General features: G+C 37.1%; 1 protein-coding gene across 4 annotated transcripts; it reads left to right on the top strand.

Annotated features, from left to right (window-relative positions):
* Positions 1 to 1491: 1491 nt before the first annotated feature.
* Positions 1492 to 22940, top strand: LOC143879821 (ABC1 family protein). 4 transcript variants are annotated; one of them, XM_077382433.1, is made up of 22 exons: positions 1594 to 1609; positions 1694 to 1817; positions 1923 to 1984; positions 6468 to 6532; positions 7261 to 7423; positions 7526 to 7753; positions 8294 to 8380; positions 8502 to 8591; positions 8679 to 8805; positions 8999 to 9099; positions 9222 to 9390; positions 9527 to 9648; positions 14230 to 14358; positions 14443 to 14541; positions 14673 to 14730; positions 14819 to 14894; positions 15029 to 15155; positions 15767 to 15924; positions 16982 to 17054; positions 17142 to 17336; positions 17642 to 17735; positions 21840 to 22940. In XM_077382433.1, exons 5-22 carry the CDS (start codon positions 7349 to 7351, stop codon positions 22754 to 22756), a joined length of 2925 nt encoding a protein of 974 aa, XP_077238548.1. In that variant the 5' UTR covers positions 1594 to 1609; positions 1694 to 1817; positions 1923 to 1984; positions 6468 to 6532; positions 7261 to 7348; the 3' UTR covers positions 22757 to 22940. The 4 variants fall into 4 exon arrangements, with proteins under 4 accessions (XP_077238547.1, XP_077238549.1, XP_077238548.1 ...); XM_077382434.1 differs by lacking the exon at positions 1923 to 1984 and having other exon boundaries at positions 1587 to 1609; XM_077382432.1 differs by lacking the exons at positions 1694 to 1817; positions 1923 to 1984 and having other exon boundaries at positions 1492 to 1609.
* The last annotated feature ends 1074 nt before the right edge of the window (positions 22941 to 24014 follow it).

The following is a 24014-nucleotide window of genomic DNA, read 5'->3' as shown; positions in this document are numbered from 1 at the left end:
ATGGGCAGATTTGTGGCAAACGGTGTCTGTCCATTTTGCCCTCCACTTTTGGATGGGTTAGGATGATCCTATGGAGCTGATTTTTTGTACACACCCTATCTATGATGGGGTCTTGCAAATGAATGCTTTGGGCCATCCTAACAATGTGGGCCCACATGAGTTTTTGGCCCTCGACCGCACCTAAGCTTGGTGCGGTCGAGCGCACACTCTTATTCCTCTATATATATATATATATATATATATATATATATATATATATATAATATTAAAAAATTTAAAAGAAAAATGTAAAAAAATAAACTCTGATCATTTACAATTTGACTAAAGAAGACCACCAATCTATTTACTTGTGCTATAATAAATAAAATGAATAAAAAATTATGGAAACAATAAAATATAAAACATAAAAAAATGCGATCATCTCTTGCAAGTAGACCTGATCTTTTGCCAAGTTGACCTGATCTTTTTCCTAGTCAACCTGTTCTTTTGCCTGAATTTTTTACCGAGTGGACTGCCAAATTGACCCCATCTTGAGTCATTTTTGTTGATTTGAAGTTAATTTGTTTTTGCAAATTCTTCTTTTTTCCTTCTTCTTCTCATTTTTCCAATTTTCCAGAGCTTTATATTTTTCTGGCATCTTCCATTTTTTCCCGGCATCGATTCATCTTTTTCCTTCATCTTCCTTTTCTTCTTCTTCCTCTTCCGAGTTGCATGAAGAGGTTAAGCAGTGATTTAAAAACAAAAAAAATTAGAAAGGAGAAGAAAAGGGCAAAATTGTCTTTTGAACTATACGGGGACACAGTTGGGTGAGAATTGTAATTTATTTGTCTCGAGTCTTTCAAAAAATATAGAAAAATCAACTACGAAATTATATTTTATTTTATTTATTTTTTGTTGATTTTCTCTGCTGATGTTCCCTTACAAAAGCTTTTCCAGTTCACCAAAACATACCCGTCTTCACCTACCAAATTATGGCACTGATTTTAACTCCTCTCAAAAGAATCACGTGTTTTACTCCTTAGACCATACATACTTTAAAAAATAGTCTTTCAACGATAGAACTCACTTTCTTCTTAGTTCTTATTATAGTTTAACAAGGCAGTGGATATCCACACTCCCAACTTCTGATAATGGCACTCCTCTTTTCATTTCACAAACATCATCTTCCTATGCTAAATGGTTAATTAAATGGATAAGACAAAATCTTCTGAAAAGTGAGACTGTGTGGCTGCCCTCACATGCAACAGCCCACTTTGGTAATGGTTGCTAGCAAATCCCTTGTTAAATTAGACAATTATAAAATTATAACCGGGACTTGATATTCCCACCACTTGTTCTAAAACTGATAACAAGGAAAGCAGTGTCATTATCAAAGCAAGTTGGGGTAGATGTTATTTCCCTGATCCATTGGGGGCATTTTTGTAATGTCTAAAACCAGTGCTTGAAATCTACGCTCCTAGTCTTTGCCGCATTCGTTTTCGTCCCTTCCTCTTTTCACAAAACCCCACAGAGAAGAAAAAGCCTATATGAGAAGCGAGGAGGAGATCTTCAAGAAGTATCGTTTACAAGAGACGGAAGGTCCAGATCTCTTATCTCCTCTCATCCGACGGTCAGATTCCTTTCCCTCGATTCCACGCCATCTTTCCAACTTCTATTAAAATGCCGAAATTCAATGTTTATTTCTTTACTGTAGCGAAGATATCGAAAAATTTTCTCAGTTCCGAGACGATCTGTACAAATCAGTGATTTTCTCTTCGCGTTTTTCTTTTATTCCTTCGCGGATTCGAAGATTTTCCACGGAATTTACTGCAATTGAGGTGAATTTCATCTTAATGCTATAAAATTTTCGTTTTCCGAGGAATTTTGGTTGATTTTTTACTTTTTTCTCACGGATATTGCATTTGATTTTTATTGTGATTCAGGCTGGAATTTCATCTTTAATTTGTGAAAATTTTCGTTTTCCACGGAATTTACTGCATTTGAGGTGAATTTCGTCTTTAATTCTCGAAAATTTTCCTTTTCGGAGGAATTTTGGTTGAATTTTTACTTTTTTTTCTCACGGATATTGCATTTGTTTTTATTGTAATTGAGGCGAGACGAATCTTATGTGGCTATGCATTGCTGAAAGTTGCGTTTTTTTTTTGTCTCTTTATGCTTTATTTCGGTTTCTGATGGATATGATCTGAAATTTGAGTTGAGGATTTATTTCTCATGTGGTGCATAAGTCAATATTTCAGAAGATTTTTGTAGATACGGTCCAAATTTTGACGTGTGAGATTTTTTTATTTTTTTTTTCAATTATTTATTTGAGTCGAGTTCGGATAATTTTGGTGGAATTTTGATTGGAAGAGCACTGCCTTAGGACTTGTGATTTAAGATAGAATTTCGCAACTAGGTAGTGGTGAATTTGTATTTTTTGATTTTTGGTATGTTTGCTTGAATTGAAATACATGCAAAAAGCAGTTATTAGTAAATGAGTTGAGGCTTTCTTTTTGAATTTTAACATGATTTCTTGAATTAAAAAACGAATACTGCTTGATTAGAGTTTTTTCTTGTCGAATTTGGAAAGATTTGGTGGAATTTTGCGGATTTGAATAGGATGAAGATGCATCTTGTGCTGTGGAGTTAGTTGTGCTCAAATTCCATCAGGGCCTGTTTGGATGCCAAGAAGATTTGGATTTGGATTTCACACATTTGCAGCCCTTTTTTGTGTTGTTATTCGGATCCGGATCAAATTCTTTGATTTCCAAATTAGCGACTGACAGTGAAAAAAAAAACAAATTTCCAAATATGCTGTGGAAATAAGTAATTGAAAATCCACAAACCTAGCTGTTTCCTTCACCCTTTTTGCTCCTCAACCTCTCCCCTCCACCAGGAATTACTTCCTTCCCTCTCTGTCTTCCTCAACATGTGCTGGCTGATCTATTCATTTTGTTTTCAAAACTCAATTCCAAATCCAAATACAAACTATCCAGTATCCAAACGGGCCCTCAATGTTAGGAAACTTGGTTACTGTAGAGATTCTAGTTGTTTTATGCTCATCTTTATTTACAATTTAGTTAGTTTTAAGAGGTTTTAGGAGATATTTTAGGGTTTTACTTTTATCAGGATATGCTTCTACTTTAGTGGTTATTAGTAACTAGAGTCATTATTACCAAAGACTCTTTTGACTTGTAAAGCATATATATGCACGAATGACAATTGAAAGAAAACTTTTGGGCGTTCTTTCTCTCTTGTATTACTGGCTTCCGAGAAAAATCATATATTCAAGTGGTTTGAAAGCGAGTTGTTTTTTTTCTTTTTTGGTTTGCGATCTTCTTCCGCCACACTACAAATCCATGTTTTTTTAGACAGAGATGCTATGCTCAAATCTGTGATTTTTCTCTAGCTGGTTTTCTTTATACATTTGAAATATGAAGATCTCCAATGGAAGTTACTGCAATTGAGGTGAATTTCATCTTTAATTCGCTATCAATGTCTTTCTCCCAGGAAATTTTAGTTGAAGTTTTGCTGTTTCTAAGGATAACATTTGATTTTATTCTAATTGAAGCAGATTGGATCTTCTGTGGCTATGAATTATTGAAAATTAAGTCCTTTTATACTGCCGCTTTATGTTTTCTTTTTGACTCTGATCGATATGATCTGAAATTGAGTGAAGAATTGTTTTTCCCATGGCACCTAAGTCAATATTTCGGAAGGTTTTGGTAGATACAGTCGAACTTCGATGCTTGAGAGATTTTTTTAGCAAAATTCAGATGTTTTTGGTGGAATTTTGATTGGAAGGGATCTGTCAGAGTAGCTGTGATTAAGATAGAATTCCAAAACTATTTAGTGGCTAATTTCTTCCTTTCTGATTCTTTTGTTTTGATTTTGGGTATGCTTACTCGTGATACACAACTTGAATTCCTTGTGAAATAGCACTTTGACTAACAAGTTGTGATGTTGGATTCGGACAATTGGGTGGAAGCGTGCTATTTGAAAATGCAATAGTTGTGATATGCTGGAACTTTTTGAAGATGCTAAATTTAGTGGAGCATTTTTTCTTCTTTTCGGCTTCATTTGATTTTGACTATGGTTTCTTGAATTACAAGTAGAAGGGGCATTTTTTTTATTAAGGATTTTTCTTTTTGAATTTCGAAAAATTACGTGGAAGAGTGCTGTTGAGAGTAGAGTAATCAATTGGGTAGAATTCTTAAAAATGCTAAGTTTTGTTTTGAATTTCATCTTATTTATATTTTCTTTTTATGTTGGGCATGTTTGTTTCAACTGCATGTAAAAACACCACTGCTTTAATAAGGAATTTTTATGTCAAACTCAGAAGGTCTGGGTGGTAGCTGAACAGTTGAACCAAGGTTATGACACTCAGAAATATTACTTTGGAGGTCACTTTTATTGTGGTTTTAATTTTACCTTTGGGTCTGTTGCTTGAAAACACTTGTAACATCACTTTTCGACTAAGGATTCATCATTTTTGAATTGGGAATTTTTGTTGGAAATCTGACCAGGCAAGTGCTATTTTAGCATGTGATAGCTGCAAAAAGTTGAGTATATAAAATTTGTCAGCCTTCATATTTTTGCTTGGTTGCTTCAATTGCTCAGGGAAAGTCTTTGATTGATTACGAAATTTTCATGTCAACATAGGAAAAACTGTGGAAATTCAAGTGGAATAGTTCTGTTTGAGAGTAACATTGCTGTTACAACGGAAGACTCCTTGAAAATGCTAAATTTTGGGGTATGATTGCTTGAGATACCAGTGAAAAAAGCCCTGTTTTTCTAGGATTTTCATGTATCTATGATGTTTCTTTAAGAAAACTGTGGCATGTTGTCTTTATTCCTTTCCAATTTGGCCCAATTTCGGGAGATGTATGAGTACACATGTTTTCGTGAAGGTATTTTTTCCAATCACTGTAAAACTTCTGTCATGCATTTTTTGTTGATTTTAGTGTGCATGACTGTTTCGTATTTTCACTGCAGTTAAGGAATGTGTGATGCTGGTGATTACCTTTTCCTTTGTTAAAGCTCTTAGAAGACCCAAATTGCACCTAGTCATTTCTTTATAAACATAAGTTTGCATTCATAATTTTCTATACAAAATTGCACATTGATTTATACGGTGTATTGGACACGTCATTTCTTGTTACCCAGAGTCTAGGACCGAATTTTTGAGTCCATCTAACAATCCATCCCACTTTTATTTGAGTGAAAACTTCACATTCAGAGAAGTTGTTTGTATAGGAAAAAGAACAATCCAGTTCAATTTTGTCTGAAGAGTAGGGGTCGTTTTACTGAATGTCTTTTGAATTTCTGGATCTGTGTGCCCACCTCAACTTTATGCTAAACCTTGAGTGGCTTTGGATAAATTGTTTGATATTTTTTTTTATGTGGTACATTTTGAGTGAATGAAGAAGGTTGCTTACATTTCAGTTTTTTGAAAATGCATAATCTTATGTTTTCTTATTGTTGTTAATCCTGTTTATCTATTATCAAATTCTAGTGGAAGCTTGTTTTACGTGTACACAATGACATTCGCCTTTTCAGTTGCAATAAGAGATTTTTTCTGTATCAGTTGTGGAGTCTGATTGTTTTTTTTTTTCTTGTAAATATTGATGAATTTACTGCTGAGTAGAGAAAGTTTTGTTTGATTACAGTTCCATTGTTAAACAAAAATACTCTTCTCTGCAGAGTTGGAGTAGGTCTCTCTCTCTCTCTCTCTCTCTCTCTCTCCACACATAAATTTCAATTTCAATAAGTAATTCTTATGAGCACAGGCTGGGTGAATTTATTCCTGAGCTGAAATTAAAACTAAGATTTCGTGGTGTTCTATTCTGCTGCAATGGAATGTCAATATTATGTGTTCATTCATTCCACTCGATAGACTTCCTGTGATTATCACAGTATCAGTTGATGTTGAACAAATAATATTTATTTCTAGTTGTTTGAATAATTCTTTTATATTTGTCAACTTCACTCCTTATTTCTCATTGGATATGACATAGCTGTGCCTTAGAACAAAAGAGTCTTCCTTTGCTCAGTATATTTTACCTTAAAATCATGTGGTTTAGGGGGGTACACATGTCTCTGTTCTCCTTATTTGAACGGCTTTGATTCAGTAAAGTTAATTTTTTTGAAAATATATCTATGCCTGCCATTTGTTTTTCTTGTCATTGTAATCTATTTGATATGCTTACTCGTGGACAGTACTAACTAGGGAAATGATAAATTCGCCCCTTTTCATCACATGGGACACCCAACTGCAGTGTACATGGCAATCAAATCCGTTGAATCCTTCTGATGTGAAGCACATCAGCCCCTCTGCAGTCATTGATACACTGCTGCTGGGTGTCCCAAGTGATGAAAAGGAGCGCATTTATCATTTCCCCCCTAACTACTCTATATTTGATTCTTCTTCCAGTTTTTAGACACATAATTCAACAAATTTCTGATAACACTTTATCATTCTTTTGCAGAGGCAGTAAATTGAGGAGCTTAGCAGAAATTCATTTACCACTATTCCTGTGGTGAATTTCTATAGGTAAAATCCATTGATTTATCAAATAGTCAAACTTCACTATTTCGATTCTTGGCCCTTGTATGTTGTAGGAATTTTGCAGCCCTCTGCAGTGTCGCTGTTCCAAACCTCATTGTTGATGTTTTTAATGTAATTGAATTCTCTGCAAAAAAGGACTTTAAAATATGAGAATCCATTTTGTCTGTTAGTTTATGTTGACACTTTTTTCTGTGACTACATTCAGGTACATCTAGAGATTCTGTGATTTTTTTAGCTGTTTATTTCTATATTTCTCTTATCCATATCCAAGGTTTTAAATTTCGACCGAAAAGTTCAGGTTTCGGTCGAGAACGAAACCGAAATTGGGTTTACCTGAAATGGTGTAAAATTTCGACCAAAATTTCGTTTCCAAGGATTTAACGCAAAAAGAAGATTTTTTATGATTAAATAATAATTTCCCGAAATTTCAGCCGAAATTTTCTTAAGATTAAAAAATTGTTTTATTTGATTTCGTAAATTTCGCCCAAAATTTCGGGATTTCTGCTGAAAATTTCTGTTTCGGTGAGGACCGAAATCCCTCCGAAACCGAAATTTAAAACCTTGTCCATATCTGATGCATGTATTCTTTCTGGGCATTACGTGTTTTTCTTTCTCCCTCATTTATCATTTCAAGTAGTAGTAAGAGCGTTGAGAAATATGATGAAATTGTTCAGATATGTTTGACATTTAACACTATAAATTTTCCCATGAAGATCGGAATTCGAAGATCTTGACACCAATAAGAAAGATCAATAAGAGCTTGGTTTTTCGTGTCTACACTCTGAAATCCTGCAGTCTCTGATGGGATGGGGAAATATTTACAGAAGGCGCATGAAAGTATTTACTGTTGCTTTGATAATCTACTTGGACTATAAGGTAAGTCCTTTTTTCTTGATTACTTGTCTTACTTTGTTCCCAGGTCATTTAGTTTTTATTTATGTGATAGTAATGGTATTCCTTTTTCTTTTATTAACACAGGCAGTCCAAAAAAGAGAGAAATGGTTTAGTAGAGGTAAAAAGGCTATTCTCTTGGAGAAAGCCCATGAGCGCAATGCTAAACGTGTTCTCAGTCTGATAATAGAGTTGGAAGGGCTGTGGGTGAAACTTGGTCAGTATTTATCTACACGTGCGGATGTGCTTCCCGAAGCCTATATCTCGCTTCTCAGGCAGTTGCAGGACTCTCTTCCTCCTCGACCTTTGAAAGAGGTTATTCACAATAACTTACCCCAAAAAAAAAACAACTCATTTACATAATCTAACACTTCACTAGAAAACAAATATTGTAAACCTATTGATTTGTACCGTCCATAACTCAAGCTTGTTATATAGTGCACCAAACAACTATCCACTTGGTCAATGTCCAATTTGGCTTATTCCGTGATTTTGTGTTAAAAAAACATTGAAGTTCAGATGAAATTTAATTTCTTAGGGACTGCTACAATATTCTAAGAAACTCAGGCCCAGGATTTTTCATCCAAAATGAAGTGAAGATATTTACGTTCTGATTGACTTTTTCAGTCCCCCACCCCCACCCCCCCACAAAAAAAAGGAAAAAAAAACACAGACAAAAAAAAAATCCTTTTTTTGGTATCTTTTATTCAGAATTTCTATAAATTCTCAGTTTTCTGTTTTTATGGAGTTCCATTTAGAAGCAGTCATGTATTTCCATGGTATAAAACTTTGGACACTGATTTTCTTGACCAAGTCACGCATCTATGTTTTAATTGGATGTTGCTCTTTACACAGGTTTGTCAAACAATAGAGAAAGAGTTGGGGAAGCCCATGAATGATATTTTCTTTGCTTTTGTGGAAGAACCTCTTGCAACAGCTTCAGTAAGAGTTTCACAGAAAAATTAACATAATGTGAAACGGTGAAAGATTTTTCTGTTCTCTAATGCGATACCAAGTGCTTGCTGACACAACATTTTTGCTTGTGTCGTATGTTGTGCTGCAGATAGCACAAGTTCATCGAGCAACTCTAAACGACATGCGGGAGGTGGTTGTTAAAGTCCAACACGAGGGCATCAAGGCTGTCATATTAGAGGTTTTCCATGTTTTAACTTATGACATTATTGGGATGAACAAAGTAGGGTAGCAGGCTTATATGGTTGGACGCAACATTCATTTTCAGGACTTAAAGAATGCAAAATCAATAGTTGACTGGATAGCATGGGCAGAACCACAATATGACTTAAGCCCTTTGATAGATGAGTGGTGCAAGGAATCACCTAACGAACTTGATTTCAATCGTGAAGCTGGTATGCATAGCTCTGGTGTGATTTAATGTTCTGAATGATTTAATTAGTTTGAAGATTGGCTTCTTAGAAGTGCATTTATGCTGCTATTATGTTATATCCTTTATATTGAGACTTTCATCCGCATTTAGTAGCATACTAGCATTCTGTAAGTCACTTACATTGCCATGGTTGACATTTGTCTCTGTGGTTCTAGAAAATACAAGATCAGTTTCCAAAAACCTAGGCTGCAAAAGCAAACATGATGATACCAGTCTTAATAATAGCTTGGATGTATTGATTCCGGAAGTTATTCAGGTATTATTCCATGGCTAGCAACTTGCCCACTTCAATTGTTTCAATTTGATACAAGGTGGATGTTTTCTGTCTTTGTTTAATTATTTACTTTTCTATTTTTCTTTTTGGTTCCTCATGGACAGTCATCTGAGAAAGTCCTTGTTTTAGAATTTATGGACGGAATTCGTCTAAATGACAATGAATCTCTAGATGCACTTGGCATTGACAAACAGAAGCTTGTTGAAGAAATCACTCGTGCATATGCTCACCAAATATATGTTGATGGATTTTTCAACGGTGATCCTCATCCCGGTATGCGTTCTCCAGACTTCCGTCTGAGAGATGGAGCAGTGTAATAAATCATTATGTAATTAATTAATCCTCAATATGTTGCAGAATTACTTTGTTGTTTACTGCTTGAATTTATTTTGGGTACACTTTATTGTAGGGAATTTTCTAGTGAGCAAGGACCCACCACATCGTCCCGTTTTGCTTGACTTCGGGCTTACAAAGTCAATATCAAGCTCTATGAAACAGGCCCTAGCAAAAATGTTTCTGGCATGTGCTGAGGTTTGTATGGTCTCTTATCATTTGTTTTAAGAGCCCTCCCACTAGTCTCTTCACTACTCGATCTATGTTTTGTTTGCGCCACCCCACCATAAACGTCTGGCACATGTTTCTGGTGATCAAGGTCGTTCATCTGGTGAGCTGACATGAGACCAATTTGGTGCTTGTGGGTCTCAGGGAATGTGTGATCCTAATAACTCAATCATGGATTGCAAATGGAAATTGTCAACAATCAAGAGAAAAACCCTAAAAGAACCCTTTTTTTAATCAAGGGGTTAGGAATTAGGATCATATGTTCACTATGGAACTTGCTAGAATTGCAGTCTCTTCATTTGGGGGCCACTAGATGAATGGCCTTGACCATCATATGCGAAGAAAAAAAGTGGTACGGAGTGTAAAGGATATTAGCGTGTTTTTTTTAATGGTAGTTATTAGCTTGTTTGTTGTGTTTAAAAGATCTGATGTTTAAAAGGAAAAGTTGTAAGGGTTTTTTTTTTTGTTTGTGTCTTCAGGACTAGATTAGCTTGTAATATGTAAGTCATGTTGGCGCTTCCCTCCGTTTTCCTTTTGTTTTGTTTCGTAGGTAAGCTGGAATCAAACATGCGAACTCAAGGTTGAAGCACAATTCCGCTTCCGCTTAAGGTTTCAAACATTGGTTTTGGTATGGACTTCGGTCCCCACAAAAGTAAAAGTATGTGGAAGTTCATGCAAGTCCATAGAAACAACGGAAATTTATGGAAGTCCATGCAAACAATGGAAATTTAAGATGAAACTTTAGGAAATACTAAAACAAGCACAATACGCACTTAAAAACTTTCACATAGAGGCAACACAACTATCCATAATGGTTTAGCAAGATCAGACTCCTTAGAAGACACCCACCCCTGTCTTAAATTTCCCTTCATAGGCTCCCTTCTCACCCAGCCATTATCACACTTTATGTTGCCGGAGTTGTGGTCATTGACTCATTGGCTTTCTCTGGCTCTGCACTTGCTAGGTTGATCCCATCAGTTGCAAAGTTTTTCCTGGCTGCATCTTTCCCACTTATTTTGGTCTGATTGGAAACGCCGATCCACTTCACCACTGAAACAGATTGCTAGCAGACTGATAACTGTTTGATTATTTCGTTCCTTAACGACGGTACAAGTGCAATCTCCAACCTCCGACGATCACTCCTGTGAATCCTAGTGCTTCAGCTGTTGAAAACAATATATGTAGTAGCTTTTGACGTCCGCAATTGAAACCGTTATGTTGAAAGCGGTGCACAGATAAACACACTAGAAAAATCCTACATTTTCTCTTTCATCTGAAGAAAGTACAAGTGTGGACACTTTGATCTGTACTTTTCTGAACTCCATTCTCCTCCATGAAGTGCAATAATGGACAATATTTGAGAGGACAGAATAGAAGAAAACTAAATACAAAATGTACTTAATAAAAATTGTATTGCGGCCGACATGTGTTGACTTCCATGGGGATACAAGTCTGAAGTTTGATTTCATGCCATGCACACATATAACCAAAAGACCCAATATATCCAGTAAACATTAATGGCCATTCTATTAATGAGATGAGTAAGCTGAAAGTGAAAGAAATAGCATGATCATTAACTTCCAAAACATGTGAAATATCTATGTTTAGAATGAACCTTACTGTTCTGGGATGGTTGTCTTGGTTACATGATGATTTCTAGGTGTGTATTTTTACTTATTTTAACATTTCTTGGAGTTTTATCTTAAATCTCTATCGTTTCCTTTGACTTCCATAAACTTTTTACATTTTACATGATTTCCATGGATTCCATAAACTTCCACAAAGTACTTCCACTTATATGGGGACCCAAGTCCGGGCCAAAACCGAAGTTTGATTCCTTGTGCAAAACTTAAAAGTGTTATTTTAAACGAATCGTCCATGATGACACCTACTACCTACTCTCTCCTCTACAAAGCCTGGGTAGCTCACACCTATTCTTTTTCTTTTTTTTTGAAAAGTGACGTATTCCATTAATATTGAATCAGCATTCGGGAGCCTGCTTTTACAAAGTATTCATTGGAAACCCGGGCATTCCCGAGGCTAATACAGGAAGCAAAAAGTAAAATATGACAGTTCAATAATCCAAACTACTCAATCCTTCCCTGAGTAAGAGGAATGATTACAAATATGATAGTATTTCAAAATCTTCCCTATATGAGCCTTAGCTAGGCTATCAGCCACTTCATTCGCCGATCGCCTACGATGTTCAATTCTCGGATCGAGTACCCGTATCAGATCCAATATTTCCGCAACAACTTCTTGCAATTTCCAAGGACCCTTTGATAGCTCAGAGGCCCAAGCTACCGCTTTTGTGGAGTCACCTTCCACCATTAAGGGTCGCTGGTTGTGCTCAAAAGCCCACCGCAATCCGAGAAGTAAAGCTCTGATTTCCGCCTCATTAGCATCACATATACCAGATGGTCCAGAATATGTCATAACCATCGAAGCCGAAGAATTTCTAATGACTCCCCCTATCCCGGCCTTTCCTGGATTGCCAAGGGAGCATCCATCAAAATTAAGTTTTAGGCACCCTAGTGGTGGAGGCATCCATTTGGGTTTAGGCTTGGTTCTGATAGTTCTATCCCATATAACTGACCGCCGGTTCCTTATAAGATCTCCCATCCCATAAGGAATTTGTTTCTTAGACTTTGTCCATGAGACCAGTTCCACTTTGATGTCCAAAGCCAATCGACTTGAAGTTCTACTTTTTTCCTCAAAAGTTCGTCTGTTGCGCTCCTTCCAGATATTCCAAACTATGGCATACGGAAAGGTTTCCCAAAGTTTTCGACCCATGTCACTGAAAGGACACGAGCGCCATCCGAGGAAAAGGGAGCTAATAGACTCAGGACAAACCCTGGAAATCTGAAAGGCTCTAATTGCTCTTACCCACAGATGATATGAATATGGGCAATGCAGCATGAGGTGATCCAAGGTTTCCTCATCTTGCAGGCAGAGAACGCACATACTTGCTAGACTGAATTTTCTTTTCTTTAAGCGATCACAGGTGTTGATTTTCCTATGTATCAAAATCCACCCAAAAGCCACCACCCTCGGGGGAGCTAGAGATTTCCAGATACACCTCATCGGGGATTGATGCCCAGCATTTAAAACCGTGAAGAAAGATTTTGCTGTGAAGTCCCCATTAGATGCCGGGATCCAGATTCGTTCATCTTAAATTGTGAGCAATATGTCGACTCTACAATCGACAGAAGCCTCTGTAGGTCTTGGATTTCCTCTTCCTTAAGGTTCTGACGCAAGCTCACACCTATTCTATCTAATACAATTGCTAATTAGAAATCACATAAACTTTTACGCTCATAATTAGCCTAAACAATGAGGCAAATTTAAATATCTAATTTCCTCTAGAAGCCAAACTCAACTCTAACTTAATAAAACCGGACTAACTAGGACTAACTAAATCTGGAGGATATTAGATAATTGAACCGTACATGATTCTCCACAGCTGTGCAATATCTAGTAAAAGAAAAAGGTTCCTATATACAAGTGGGAAAATCTTGTTGCATGGAGCTATGGACAACTCATGTGTGAGAAAACTTCTCAATTTGAGTTCTTTTGTACTACTGTGGATATTTTATCACCACAACTTGAGGTTTTGTTCTACAGTTGCTCATGCCGTAGGTGTTCCATTCTGAGTCATCATTTGCATCATTATCGGGGATTGCAATAATTTTTCACCACAAACTTTTACCATCACAGGCTTTTCTAGAACTGCAACTGATGCAAGATCAGTGACACTTGTCACATCGAGATGGCTTAGCCATTCAGCAGTGCCTGTGAGTAGCAGGTTAGCATGTTGTGCACATCTCAGAGATGGGAATATGGATGGTTTTCACTTGATTGGACAAGTAGAGGCTGAAATGTACCTTCCAAGAACCAACGAGATGCTATCACTGATGCACCCACAGTTTCCACAAATGTGAACGTGCAGGAAATTCAAATACACTCTCTATTAGAAGTTATTGTGGTAACTCTTATGGCATGGTGCTTTTGGAGCCACGAAAACCCATTATCATCTTCCCTATCTCTCTTTTTGTTCCCCTTCTTGTGACTCCAGCTGACTCTAGGCCACAGAATCACGCTATACCTTCTCTTCTCTAATGTGTTTATATAGAGAGATAATGGAACTAGGACCGACCTTTTTGTATGTTTTGGAAGAACATCTAGTTGTAATTTTTATTGCTGGTACTCTCTTTGTTTCACTTATATTCACGACTATCCAATTACCATAGTATCTCCACCTTGAAACAGTGTTTTACAAACAATTATATGTTTCTACTGCTTGGCTATAATTCTATTTAAGATGTTTAAGCACATCCCTTTTTAATTGTTTATTTCCAAAGCAGCTTGTGGCCTGTCTTTTTTTCAGAATTGTTTAAACATATTCCTTTTTAATAAGGATTTGCTTTGTTCTATTTTATTTTATTTTTTGCATATGGCGACAGGGTGATCATATAGTTTCAACACATCCCCTTTGAATAAGGGTTTACATTATTCTATTTTATTTTATTTTATTTATGCATATGGCAACAGGGGGATCAGGTAGCACTATTGTCTGCTTTTGCGGAGATGGGACTTAGGTTGCGCCTGGACATGCCAGAACAGGCAATGGAGGCTGCTAACGTATTCTTTCGCACTTCTACCCCAGCAAATGAAGCTCTTGTGAGTATGTTTCATGGTTTGCTTCTTAGAGGCCGACTGAACCACTCAAGTAATGTCTTATGTTGATTATTTCTTTCTATCAAGGAAAACATGAAATCTTTGAACAATCAAAGGACAAAAAATATGAAGTTCATCCAAGAAAAGATGAAACTTGGGAAAAAGGAAATGAAACGCTTCAATCCAGTAAGTCCAAAAGTGTTCTTCAAGTACTGATAATTTATTTTCTCCGAGTTGTTTCATTGATATAAAGTTAATATTCTAGAAGCCCTCATCTCGTGCATTCATTTGAGAAATATGCGTGCTTTATTTTCTAGGTCGATGCCTTTCCAGGTGATGCTGTTATATTCGCTCGTGTTCTAAATCTTCTACGAGGTATCTACTAGAACACATTATTTATTGTATCACAGTGAAATATTGATATTTACTAGTAGTTTGTTTATTGACACTGTAAAATTTCCAGGGCTTTCAGCCACGCTGAATGTCCGCATAGTTTATCTAGACATCATGAGGCCTTTTGCCGAGTCCGCTCTACAAGGGTGAGTTATAGTTTGAAGGCAGATTGTTAAACTTATGTTGATGAAGTACCTGTGGATAGATCTTTATTGAATTCGTGTATTATATTTTTTCCTCATCTCATAATTAAACTTCCATATGAATTTTATGGTATCAGAAGCATAAAAACTGAACCAATGGTGAATACACAATGGATATACGATACACCAGTTCAATCTGACGTTGAGGCCAAGCTGAGACAACTTCTAATTGAGCTGGGCACTGACAAAATACTTGGAATTCAGGTGAGGTTGGCTATCCAACTTAAGCACATGATAGGATGGTACCCTTTTTCCTTGTTAATCCTTATTTGATAGCCATATTTTCCACTGAACTTAAATTTCTGATTAGCTGATCTGTTAATTGTTACATCATTGTTTTTTACTTAATATGCTGATTAGATAATCTGTTGATCATTAACTCATTTCTTTTCAAGAAATTTGTGTTCTCTGTATTTGATGTTTGTTTGCTTAGCATACCTTCTATAACTAGTTTTTACATCTTATCATTTACCAGAAAATACTTTTTGACCGACACCGATAAAAAAAAAAAAAAAAAAACTTTTTGAGATTTTGTGATTAGACAGGTATAAAGTAGCGATACTTTATTCCCTTTAATTTATTGTCATATCTAAAATTTGATTGATTCTTTCCCAATGATACGAGTTTAATCTTTCTTTTACTTCCGTTGGTATGTGTACACCCATTTATAGATGCTTGTTTGTTTAAGCATTGAAATGCAACTGTAACCCTTGCTCAATGACAATTATTTTCCAAAATGCCTGCAGCAGAAAATCAATGTCACTAGCTTTTTGTTGGTTTTATCAAAACCGTGAATAAATTTCTCTTCGTTTTAGGTATGTGCCTATAAAGATGGAAAGGTTGTAATAGATACAGCTGCTGGCATGCTCGGGAGATATGATCCTCGGCCCGTCCAGCCAGATACCCTGTTTCCAGTTTTCTCCGTAACAAAAGGGATCACTTCTGGATTGTTACATTGGCTGGTTGATAAAGGGTATGCTACAATTTTAGTATACTTTTTGCATTCAATTCTGTATGCCGAATTCTGTAAGGTTCATAAAACTGCAAGTATAATATTCAAAAAATAAATAAAACTGCAAGTATACTTACTGATCTTACTGTGGTAGCAACTAGCAAGCGATGTTCTTATTTATTGTAGAAAGGAAATGATTTGCTTTCTTATTCCTGTAGCATGGGATTAAACTATTGTAGTTTCTTGTTAGATATTTTCCTGTGGACTTTGATTGAAAGATGTGCAAACAGTGTAAAAGGAACCAGTTTTCTTATAAGAACAGTAAGATACACTCGATGAGCAAATTTAGGTCCAAATTCATTATCTTGTTTGCAAGAACCCCACCTTCTCACCTTAAGTGGACTCCTTATGTTCCATTTTTTTTATTTCCCCATTTATATCATGCGATTAGGATCCACAGCAACAACTAGAAGTGCATCATGAAAAATAGAGACAGGATTAGATCCCTCTTTATATTTCATTATCCAAGTTTTAATAAATGACATCTTTAATATTAAGTATTTGAGAATGAAATTGAGTCACCTTATGCATTTGGCCTGGATGTATAGCGATCTTTGCCTCTTTTTTATCAAGATTCATTTTCTCATCTCACGAACTTTCAGAGTTAAATGGGCCACAGAACAGATTGGTGCTCTGGAAATCTGAATTTCTTCGCTGTCACCCTTTATAAGCCATTTTGAAACAAAGTTTAGGGCCTGTGATAGGTAATAATGAATTTCCAGTCAAATGGATTTTACAAGATTGCCTCCTGCTGGATGTAGTGTATGAACACATGAGATTTTGGGCTATTACTGCCTATTGCAAAGTTTTTTTTTTGTGCCTTTTTTCTTTTTAATGAAAGCTAATCCTTGATAATCACTTGGAACCTATGGAGCTTCCTGGTAAAATTAGAATAGCTTCATCATTATCATTTAAGGGTGTGTGTATTCTCATTCTTTCCCTATATTTCCGTGATCCGGACCGATCTTTTAAATTTTCCATGATGCTGTCTGGGTTTATCTCTTTTGACTTTTTGCAGGAAGCTGAATCTGGAGGAAAATGTTTCAAATGTCTGGCCAGATTTTGGAACCAACGGAAAAGATCTGATAAAGGTATAATGGTTTTCTACTGAATTCATCAAATCACAAATCATAGTCCAGTATTAACTCAATATTTTCTGTTTTATTGTTGTTTTTTAGGTTCACCATGTGCTTAATCATACATCTGGCTTGCCCAGTGCAATGCATGACATTATGAAGGAGAATCCTTTACTAATTTGCGATTGGAACGAATCATTGAATCATATTGCGATGTCAAACCCTGAGACTGAACCCGGTTACAAGCAAATATATCACTCTTTGTCTTTTGGTTGGCTCTGTGGCGGAATTATAGAGGTAATATTGCCTTCTTGGTTTCTTAATCACTCTATGTCAATATTTACTTCTAATTCTTCCATTAATTTACAAAACAACAAGTTTTTAACTGGGTCAAAAGGGTTTGTGATCAGGGCCAAGCTACTGCTGTAAATATAAATGCTTGTGGTTTTGTTTACAAAAAAGTTCTCTACCTCCAAAATGACATATACAACATTGGTAATCTATTATGGGATTATTCAAAATGGATTCTAGGCCCTAATTTGGCATTAGTGGCCCTAATTTGGATTTCCAGTTCATTATAATGATACATTTGGATGAAACAGCATGCATCTGGGAAGGGATTTCAAGAGCTTCTAGAAGAAGTAATTGTTCATCCTCTGAACATTGAGGGCGAGCTATATATTGGCATTCCTCCAGGTATGATCAAACCCTCATTTAAGAGCTATTTCCACAACTTTATAATTAAATAAACATGAAATCACACTAATGCATATCCATACAGACATCATGCATCATATGAGGAAAGGTTCCCACTTGTACAACTGAATTTCTTGATTGGAGTTTTATGGAATCAAGAAGGTTCCCACTCGTACAACTGAATTTCTTGATTGGAGTTTTATGGAATCAAGAAACAGGGGCATGTACGAACATACTAGATACATGCATCATGCATCACATTTTTCATTGGATTACTCTATTTTATGGTGCACCATAGTCACAAATATCTTTTGACATTTTCAAAAATATCCTGATATTTTGAGATTTTTTTTTATAAAAAAACCTCCTGAAATTTTACTGAGATTCTGAAAAATACTTAGATATATCTTCACATTTTATTTTATTTATAACAAAAACACCCCGACAAATTCACAATATTATTTGTTGTCCTAATTTGGTTCGTAAATTTTAGGGAAAAAAACAGATACACCCCCTCAACTATGGCGAAATTCCACTTCTGACCCCGTGGTATCGACTTCACCAAAGACACCCCCTCAACTTTCTGACATTTTTAAGTAAACCCCCTGACTTTTCACCCTATAGTTCAAAATTCATCAAAGACACCCCCTGGCAATTTCTTCATTCCCGTCCACCTTGTCACGTAACAAGCATTATTTAAAGATGAGGGGGTGTCTTTGGTGAAGTTGATACCACGGGGTTAGAAGTGGAATTTGGCCATAGTCGAGGGGGTGTAAATGTAATTATCCCTAAAGTTTATAATTTTATATCTTTTAAATATTTTATTTTCCCTATATTTTTTTTGAAAGATGACATATTTCATTGGTATTAGGAAAGCATTGGGTACCAGGAGTCCTGTACTGCGTTACAAGATATCAATAAACTTGGACCGGGCGTACCCGGAACCAGGGAAGGGAAACCTAACAAAACAAATTCAATTACAATCACATTTTCCTTTTTTCTTTCACCATGTCATTGGCATACTTTACTTTGGGACCCCACCCCAAAAACCTCTCTCTATATCACCAGTCCTTTTTATAAGCCAAAACCCATTAATCTTGTTGGCATCAATATTAACAAAACATTAGATGTTCGTAAGACCAAAGGCTAATACACCCAAAAGCTATTTATCCATCTGTTCGATCAACAGACTAAAAAAGCCGTCAGAAACCGTCAAAGAGAAACACCCTTAACCTGAGCATTTCTCCAACTCCATAAGAAGAGATTTGATTTCGCCAAAAAAAGTTTCTTCCGAAGATAAAGTTTCTTCCAAATTCCTTCCTCTTTCTTTGCTTCCCAATCCTGGCGCCTTTCTCTTCTTTCGTCCATCATGAACTTGACAAAGAAAGGGTGTTTATGCATTGGCTTATGGGATTCCTTCACGTTATAAGTCCCAGATAAGCTAAAAAAGACTTCCCTTCTCCTATTAGCTTCTCTCTTAAATAGAGTCCATTGTCTTTTTATGAATTCACCGATTTTCTCCCTAGGAGTTGGAGAGAACTTTGATGCTTGATCTTCGTTATAATTCAAGCCCCTAATCCGATACAAAAACTCCTCCAATTCCAATTGATCCGAAGGATGCTTCATCTTCCAAGACAGACCTACCGGGGAAGAAGAAGGGGTGGGAGAGGATTGATTCTGATGTTCCATTTTCCTTACTGTCTGAAAACTGGTGTGATTTGCTGCCAAAGTTTCTTATATTAAAATGGTAACCGCCTAATTAAGTCATAAGCCATTTTCTAAAACCAATAACCGCCCCCAAATCTCACGAGGCAGGGGCCCCGTATTTGATTGGAAAGCATTTATGGAGCCCGATACTCTCTGACCAAAGATACTACCTTTTCGACTTCCAAAGATAATAAGACAAAAATTCCTATATTAATGTAAGCATCGGTAGAAAGGTCCCAGCATGGGCTCTCACATGCTACAAATCATCATCCCCTTCAGATATCCCAAGGCACCATAAATGATCTACTATAAATAATGATAGCTTCGGCCACCTTTAGGAGGAAAGCCTCGCCTCCTTTTGTCCTTTCCAATGAACACGATTTAATATCTCGATTTTGAGATCCCAGGTTACTAGCATAAACGACTGACTGACTTTTTGAATTCCAAAAAACCTAATCCAAATAGAATTCATAAGATAGCTTCAAGAGGTAAAGACCTCAAGGACCAGATATCCAATCACGCATGGGCCCCACAGGTCTCCTTGGAGGAATGCTCGGCGGGTACCCCTCCCCTGACTTATTTGCCATGACAGAGAAAGGGAGACGAGAAGGTAAGGCCAAAGTGGGAATACTAAATTTCCTATGGGATTTGAAATTTGAATTCAACAGAGAGGGACCCACAGGAACAACGGTCTTTTTGCCCGTTAACCTCGAGCCGAACAATGACTGATTTTCACTCCCCTCCGGTAGAACCCAGGGCGTAGACCGGAAACCAGAGACACTGGGACGAAACAAAGATGGCAGATCTAGAGAGTTCGACGATGGATAATTTGAGGTTCTATGAGAGTCCAAGACCTAAAGAAGAACAAAGGTAGAGAATTTCCATGTGGGAGCCAAAATTTTAGCCGTAAGAAAGCTCATGCACTGCCTATGATCTCCCTCCATCCTTACCTCCAGGACCTGACCAAAGATACTTCCCAGAGCTTCCACAGTTGAGGTTGCCCATGCATGTAGGGGAATACCATAAAAGTTAACCCAGGTTTCATCTGCTCCCTGGATGTAATCCCGAGACCAAGCTGAGAGGGATAATAATTGGTTTCCACATGCTTCCCCTCCTTTGGCCAGGATTTGGAACGCCCGATCTGCATATTCGAACATAAAAAGGATCTCATCCTTTGCTAACAAACAGAGGCATGTAAGAGACGGAATACTCCAAAAGCTTTTAGCCCACAACCATAGTTCATGTAGAGTCCCATTTTGGTCCTTTCTTCTACCGACCAAACATGCTTTTAAGATATTCATTTGAGATCTCACCTCCTTTCCAGCTACCGATAAGGACGGGGTCCCTTTTTTCCGCTAGAAGAAGATTTCTCCAGAATCCGGCCAAGATTCCCCCTCATCATTGACGTTGGCCCAAGGTTGTTGTTGGCATGTCCAAGAGGAGGGGGATCCGATTTCTTTCTTTTCTTTTTTAGCTGGGAACACCACCGGCATTTCGTACGCCATTTGAAGTTATGATAATGACAATATAGACAAGTCCAATCTCCCGGCCATCTTCTTGGAATCGCCTTGGGGGGGGGGGGGGACTATTTGGAACAGTTTTCTTTCTCCATTCAAGTTTCTTCCTCCACTCATACTTCTTCCCCCACTCAGAGCCCCTGAAACCTCCACTCCTTCTCCAGTCCATTTCCTTGTAGTGTTTTAGGTGAAGTACCCTTGAATTGTATATGCATCTGTATATATATTCATGAAATACTTTTATTTTCCCTATATAAACCCGAAAACAACAAAAATTTTAAAATATCCGTGATACACCCTTCCTGAGAAATTCCCAAGACAAATATTTGTGACTATGGTGTGCACTCAACAATCTGAACTGTGTAGGTTTGGCTACGATGAGGTGTCACAAGAAATGACAATAGTAAAATGTTTATATTAATCTTCTCTTGATTTGTTCATTCACATGTGGACAGATCTACATATGTATAATGTATGCATGCTTTTAGATGTACATATAGAAACTCATGCATACATATATCATGCACATACATACACATGCTGATGTGAACATAGTTTCACATATCTACACAGCAAGTAAATACACTTGAACATGCTTAAGTACATACATACGTCAAACATATATGGGTACGCATACCATCATTGCCTATATGAATAGGGGGAGCTTCACAAAGTGTATATACACAAACACCCCAGCCTGATATAAAACATTCTCTGTCTTTGTTCATTAAAATTCTAACCGTCATTTGCTGGTTTTCTGCTTGGCTTTTCTTGTTTGCCTATTTACTCAGTTCTAACCATGCTTAATGAACTTTAAAATCTGTATGCTATAAGAAGGAGCTCATCTTCAAGTCGCCACTAACATCGAACATTCTCTCAGGCGTGGAATCTCGGCTTGCAACCCTCTCCCTTGATATGGTCGATCTCAAAAATCTCCCCATTAACAAGAACCGAGAGGACCTACCTTCCACCTTACAATCCAGTAACATCTCTGAGCTTGTGACAACCATTCCTGTCCTCTTCAACACACTTGCCATTCGTCGAGCAATCATCCCTGCTGCCAATGGGCACTGTTCGGCACGTGCATTGGCTCGATATTATGCAGCTCTTTCCACTGGAGGCCTAGTCCCACCACCACACACCACTTCTGAACCACCACTTGGTAGCCACACCCACATCCCTAAATTTCCCACTTTGGAAACCCAGAAGAAGAAAAACAACAAAAAGGAGGTAGTTACTCAGAAAAAAACACACAACAACAATACAAATAAGCTTACTACTAACCATGACAATACAGATATTGAGAAGGGTAAACTCAAGAGAAAAAACAGTGATGACAATTATGACAATTACATTACCGTGACTAATGGTTGTGGTGATGATTACTGTACAAATAACAACATTGGCAGTAGTAGGAATGATAAAAGAGAAGATACTGTTAGTAGGATCTTTACTAACCCGAGAATTCATGATGCGTTCATGGGGATCGGCAATTATGAGAATTTGGTTTTTCCAAATGGGAAATTTGGGCTCGGATTTCAGAGGCTCAGTTCGAGGGACGGATCACTGACTAGTTTTGGGCATTCGGGGATTGGCGGGTCCACAGGCTTTTGTAACATAAAACATGGGTTTGCAATGGCCGTAACGGTGAACAAGATGTCGTTTGGGAGTGTGACCAGAAGCATAATTCAGTTAGTTTGCTCGGAGCTAAATGTGCCTCTGCCTAAGGAGTACTCCAATCTTGGGGAAAATGGAGAATTTATGCAGCTAAATTCTGCGGAACAGGCAAGTGAGTAGAGAACAAAGGGTGTTTTCAGTTTATACTCTCACATGTATTCTACTGTGTGTAAAATACTGAGACAGAGCTCCATCATTCAGTTGCAAAATTCAGGTAGTTTCTGTATTGCCTATTATTTGTTGTCACTGAAATCTCTGTCTTTGTTCTATATGGTAAAAAATATAAAATACTACAGTTTGAACTCGTACTATTCTTTATCTTGAGATTGATCACTTTTAACTATTATCTTCATTGTTGCAGAGACATTTTCCTTCGTCATTATATAAAAGGAATTTCATCACACTTTTTTTAAAAAAAATCTAAACAAATGTGGTCCCTCTCAATTGATCGGATTTGTTCATGAGAGGGCCTTACAGTCGGCACGCCATGGGGCGTATATCTTATTAACCAAACAATCTTAACCATCTATGCCAGGCGGATTGCAAAACAAGAGGGGCCAATGGTTCATATTCAAAGATATGCAATCCCGTGGTTCATTCTTTGTGGACCAGCTTGATGAAGCATTGGTTGTTAATAAGATCTATTGATTTATCCTTTTTGTGTGGCTTGATTTGGGTGACCTAGAATCGAAACCATTTCATATGTTGCTCTTGGAATTGGAAGGGAAAGGACATGAATGCTGCTTCAAGCCCGTTCTAATTTCATATTTGACAGGGGAAAAGGGTTTTGGTCGGAATCCAGAGGGCAATGTATGTTTGAAATTTTATTTTCTTTGCATTTTAAAGGCTAAGATCTAAAACAAACCATAGGTAAGAGTCAATGACTTACATGTGGTATCAGAGCTATTTAATGTGACCCAATTTTATGTGAAATTGGCTCAACCGAGTTTGTAATCAACTCGCCCATTCAAAAGTTCAGTAATTAATCACGAGGCTTCCCATGCAGAGTCCACCAAGTTTCAGTAATAACACAATCAACCCGGCCATATGACATTTAATGTCATTCCATTTGAGAAAAGTATGGCTTTTGTGAAGAATTATATTCCAATCTCATTCAAAAAAAGAAGTTGGGAAAGGATTTGTGCAGAGCGGAATGCTATAAATCAAGTGATCTGAATCTTCCAACCAATGGCATTGGATGGTTAAGAAGAAAAAGATTAATGGTCACATTCAAAGAAAGGTCCACTGATTGAACAGTTACGATGGTCAGATCAACGGCCTCGACGAATTAAAACAGCCCATCAAACTCTAAGAACCGCCATTTGAATGGTTCAGATCATACGAGAAAAATTGGGCCCATAGTGGTGATGGGTGAGCT

The sequence above is a fragment of the Tasmannia lanceolata genome, unplaced genomic scaffold (genome assembly GCF_043159265.1).
Source record: "Tasmannia lanceolata isolate RefF3 unplaced genomic scaffold, GAP_Taslan_0.1 ptg000006l, whole genome shotgun sequence".
In the NCBI taxonomy this organism is placed as follows: domain Eukaryota; kingdom Viridiplantae; phylum Streptophyta; class Magnoliopsida; order Canellales; family Winteraceae; genus Tasmannia; species Tasmannia lanceolata.
This window is presented reverse-complemented; position numbering and strand designations above follow the sequence as displayed.

Coding starts and splice junctions, on each gene's coding strand:
- LOC143879821 (XM_077382432.1), top strand. CDS start 7,349: ATGGGATGGGGAAATATTTACAGAAGGCGCATGAAAGTATTTACTGTT. Junction 7,754..8,293: donor CTCCTCGACCTTTGAAAGAG/GTTATTCACAAT, acceptor CTCTTTACACAG/GTTTGTCAAACAATAGAGAA. Junction 15,156..15,766: donor ACAAAATACTTGGAATTCAG/GTGAGGTTGGCT, acceptor TCTTCGTTTTAG/GTATGTGCCTATAAAGATGG.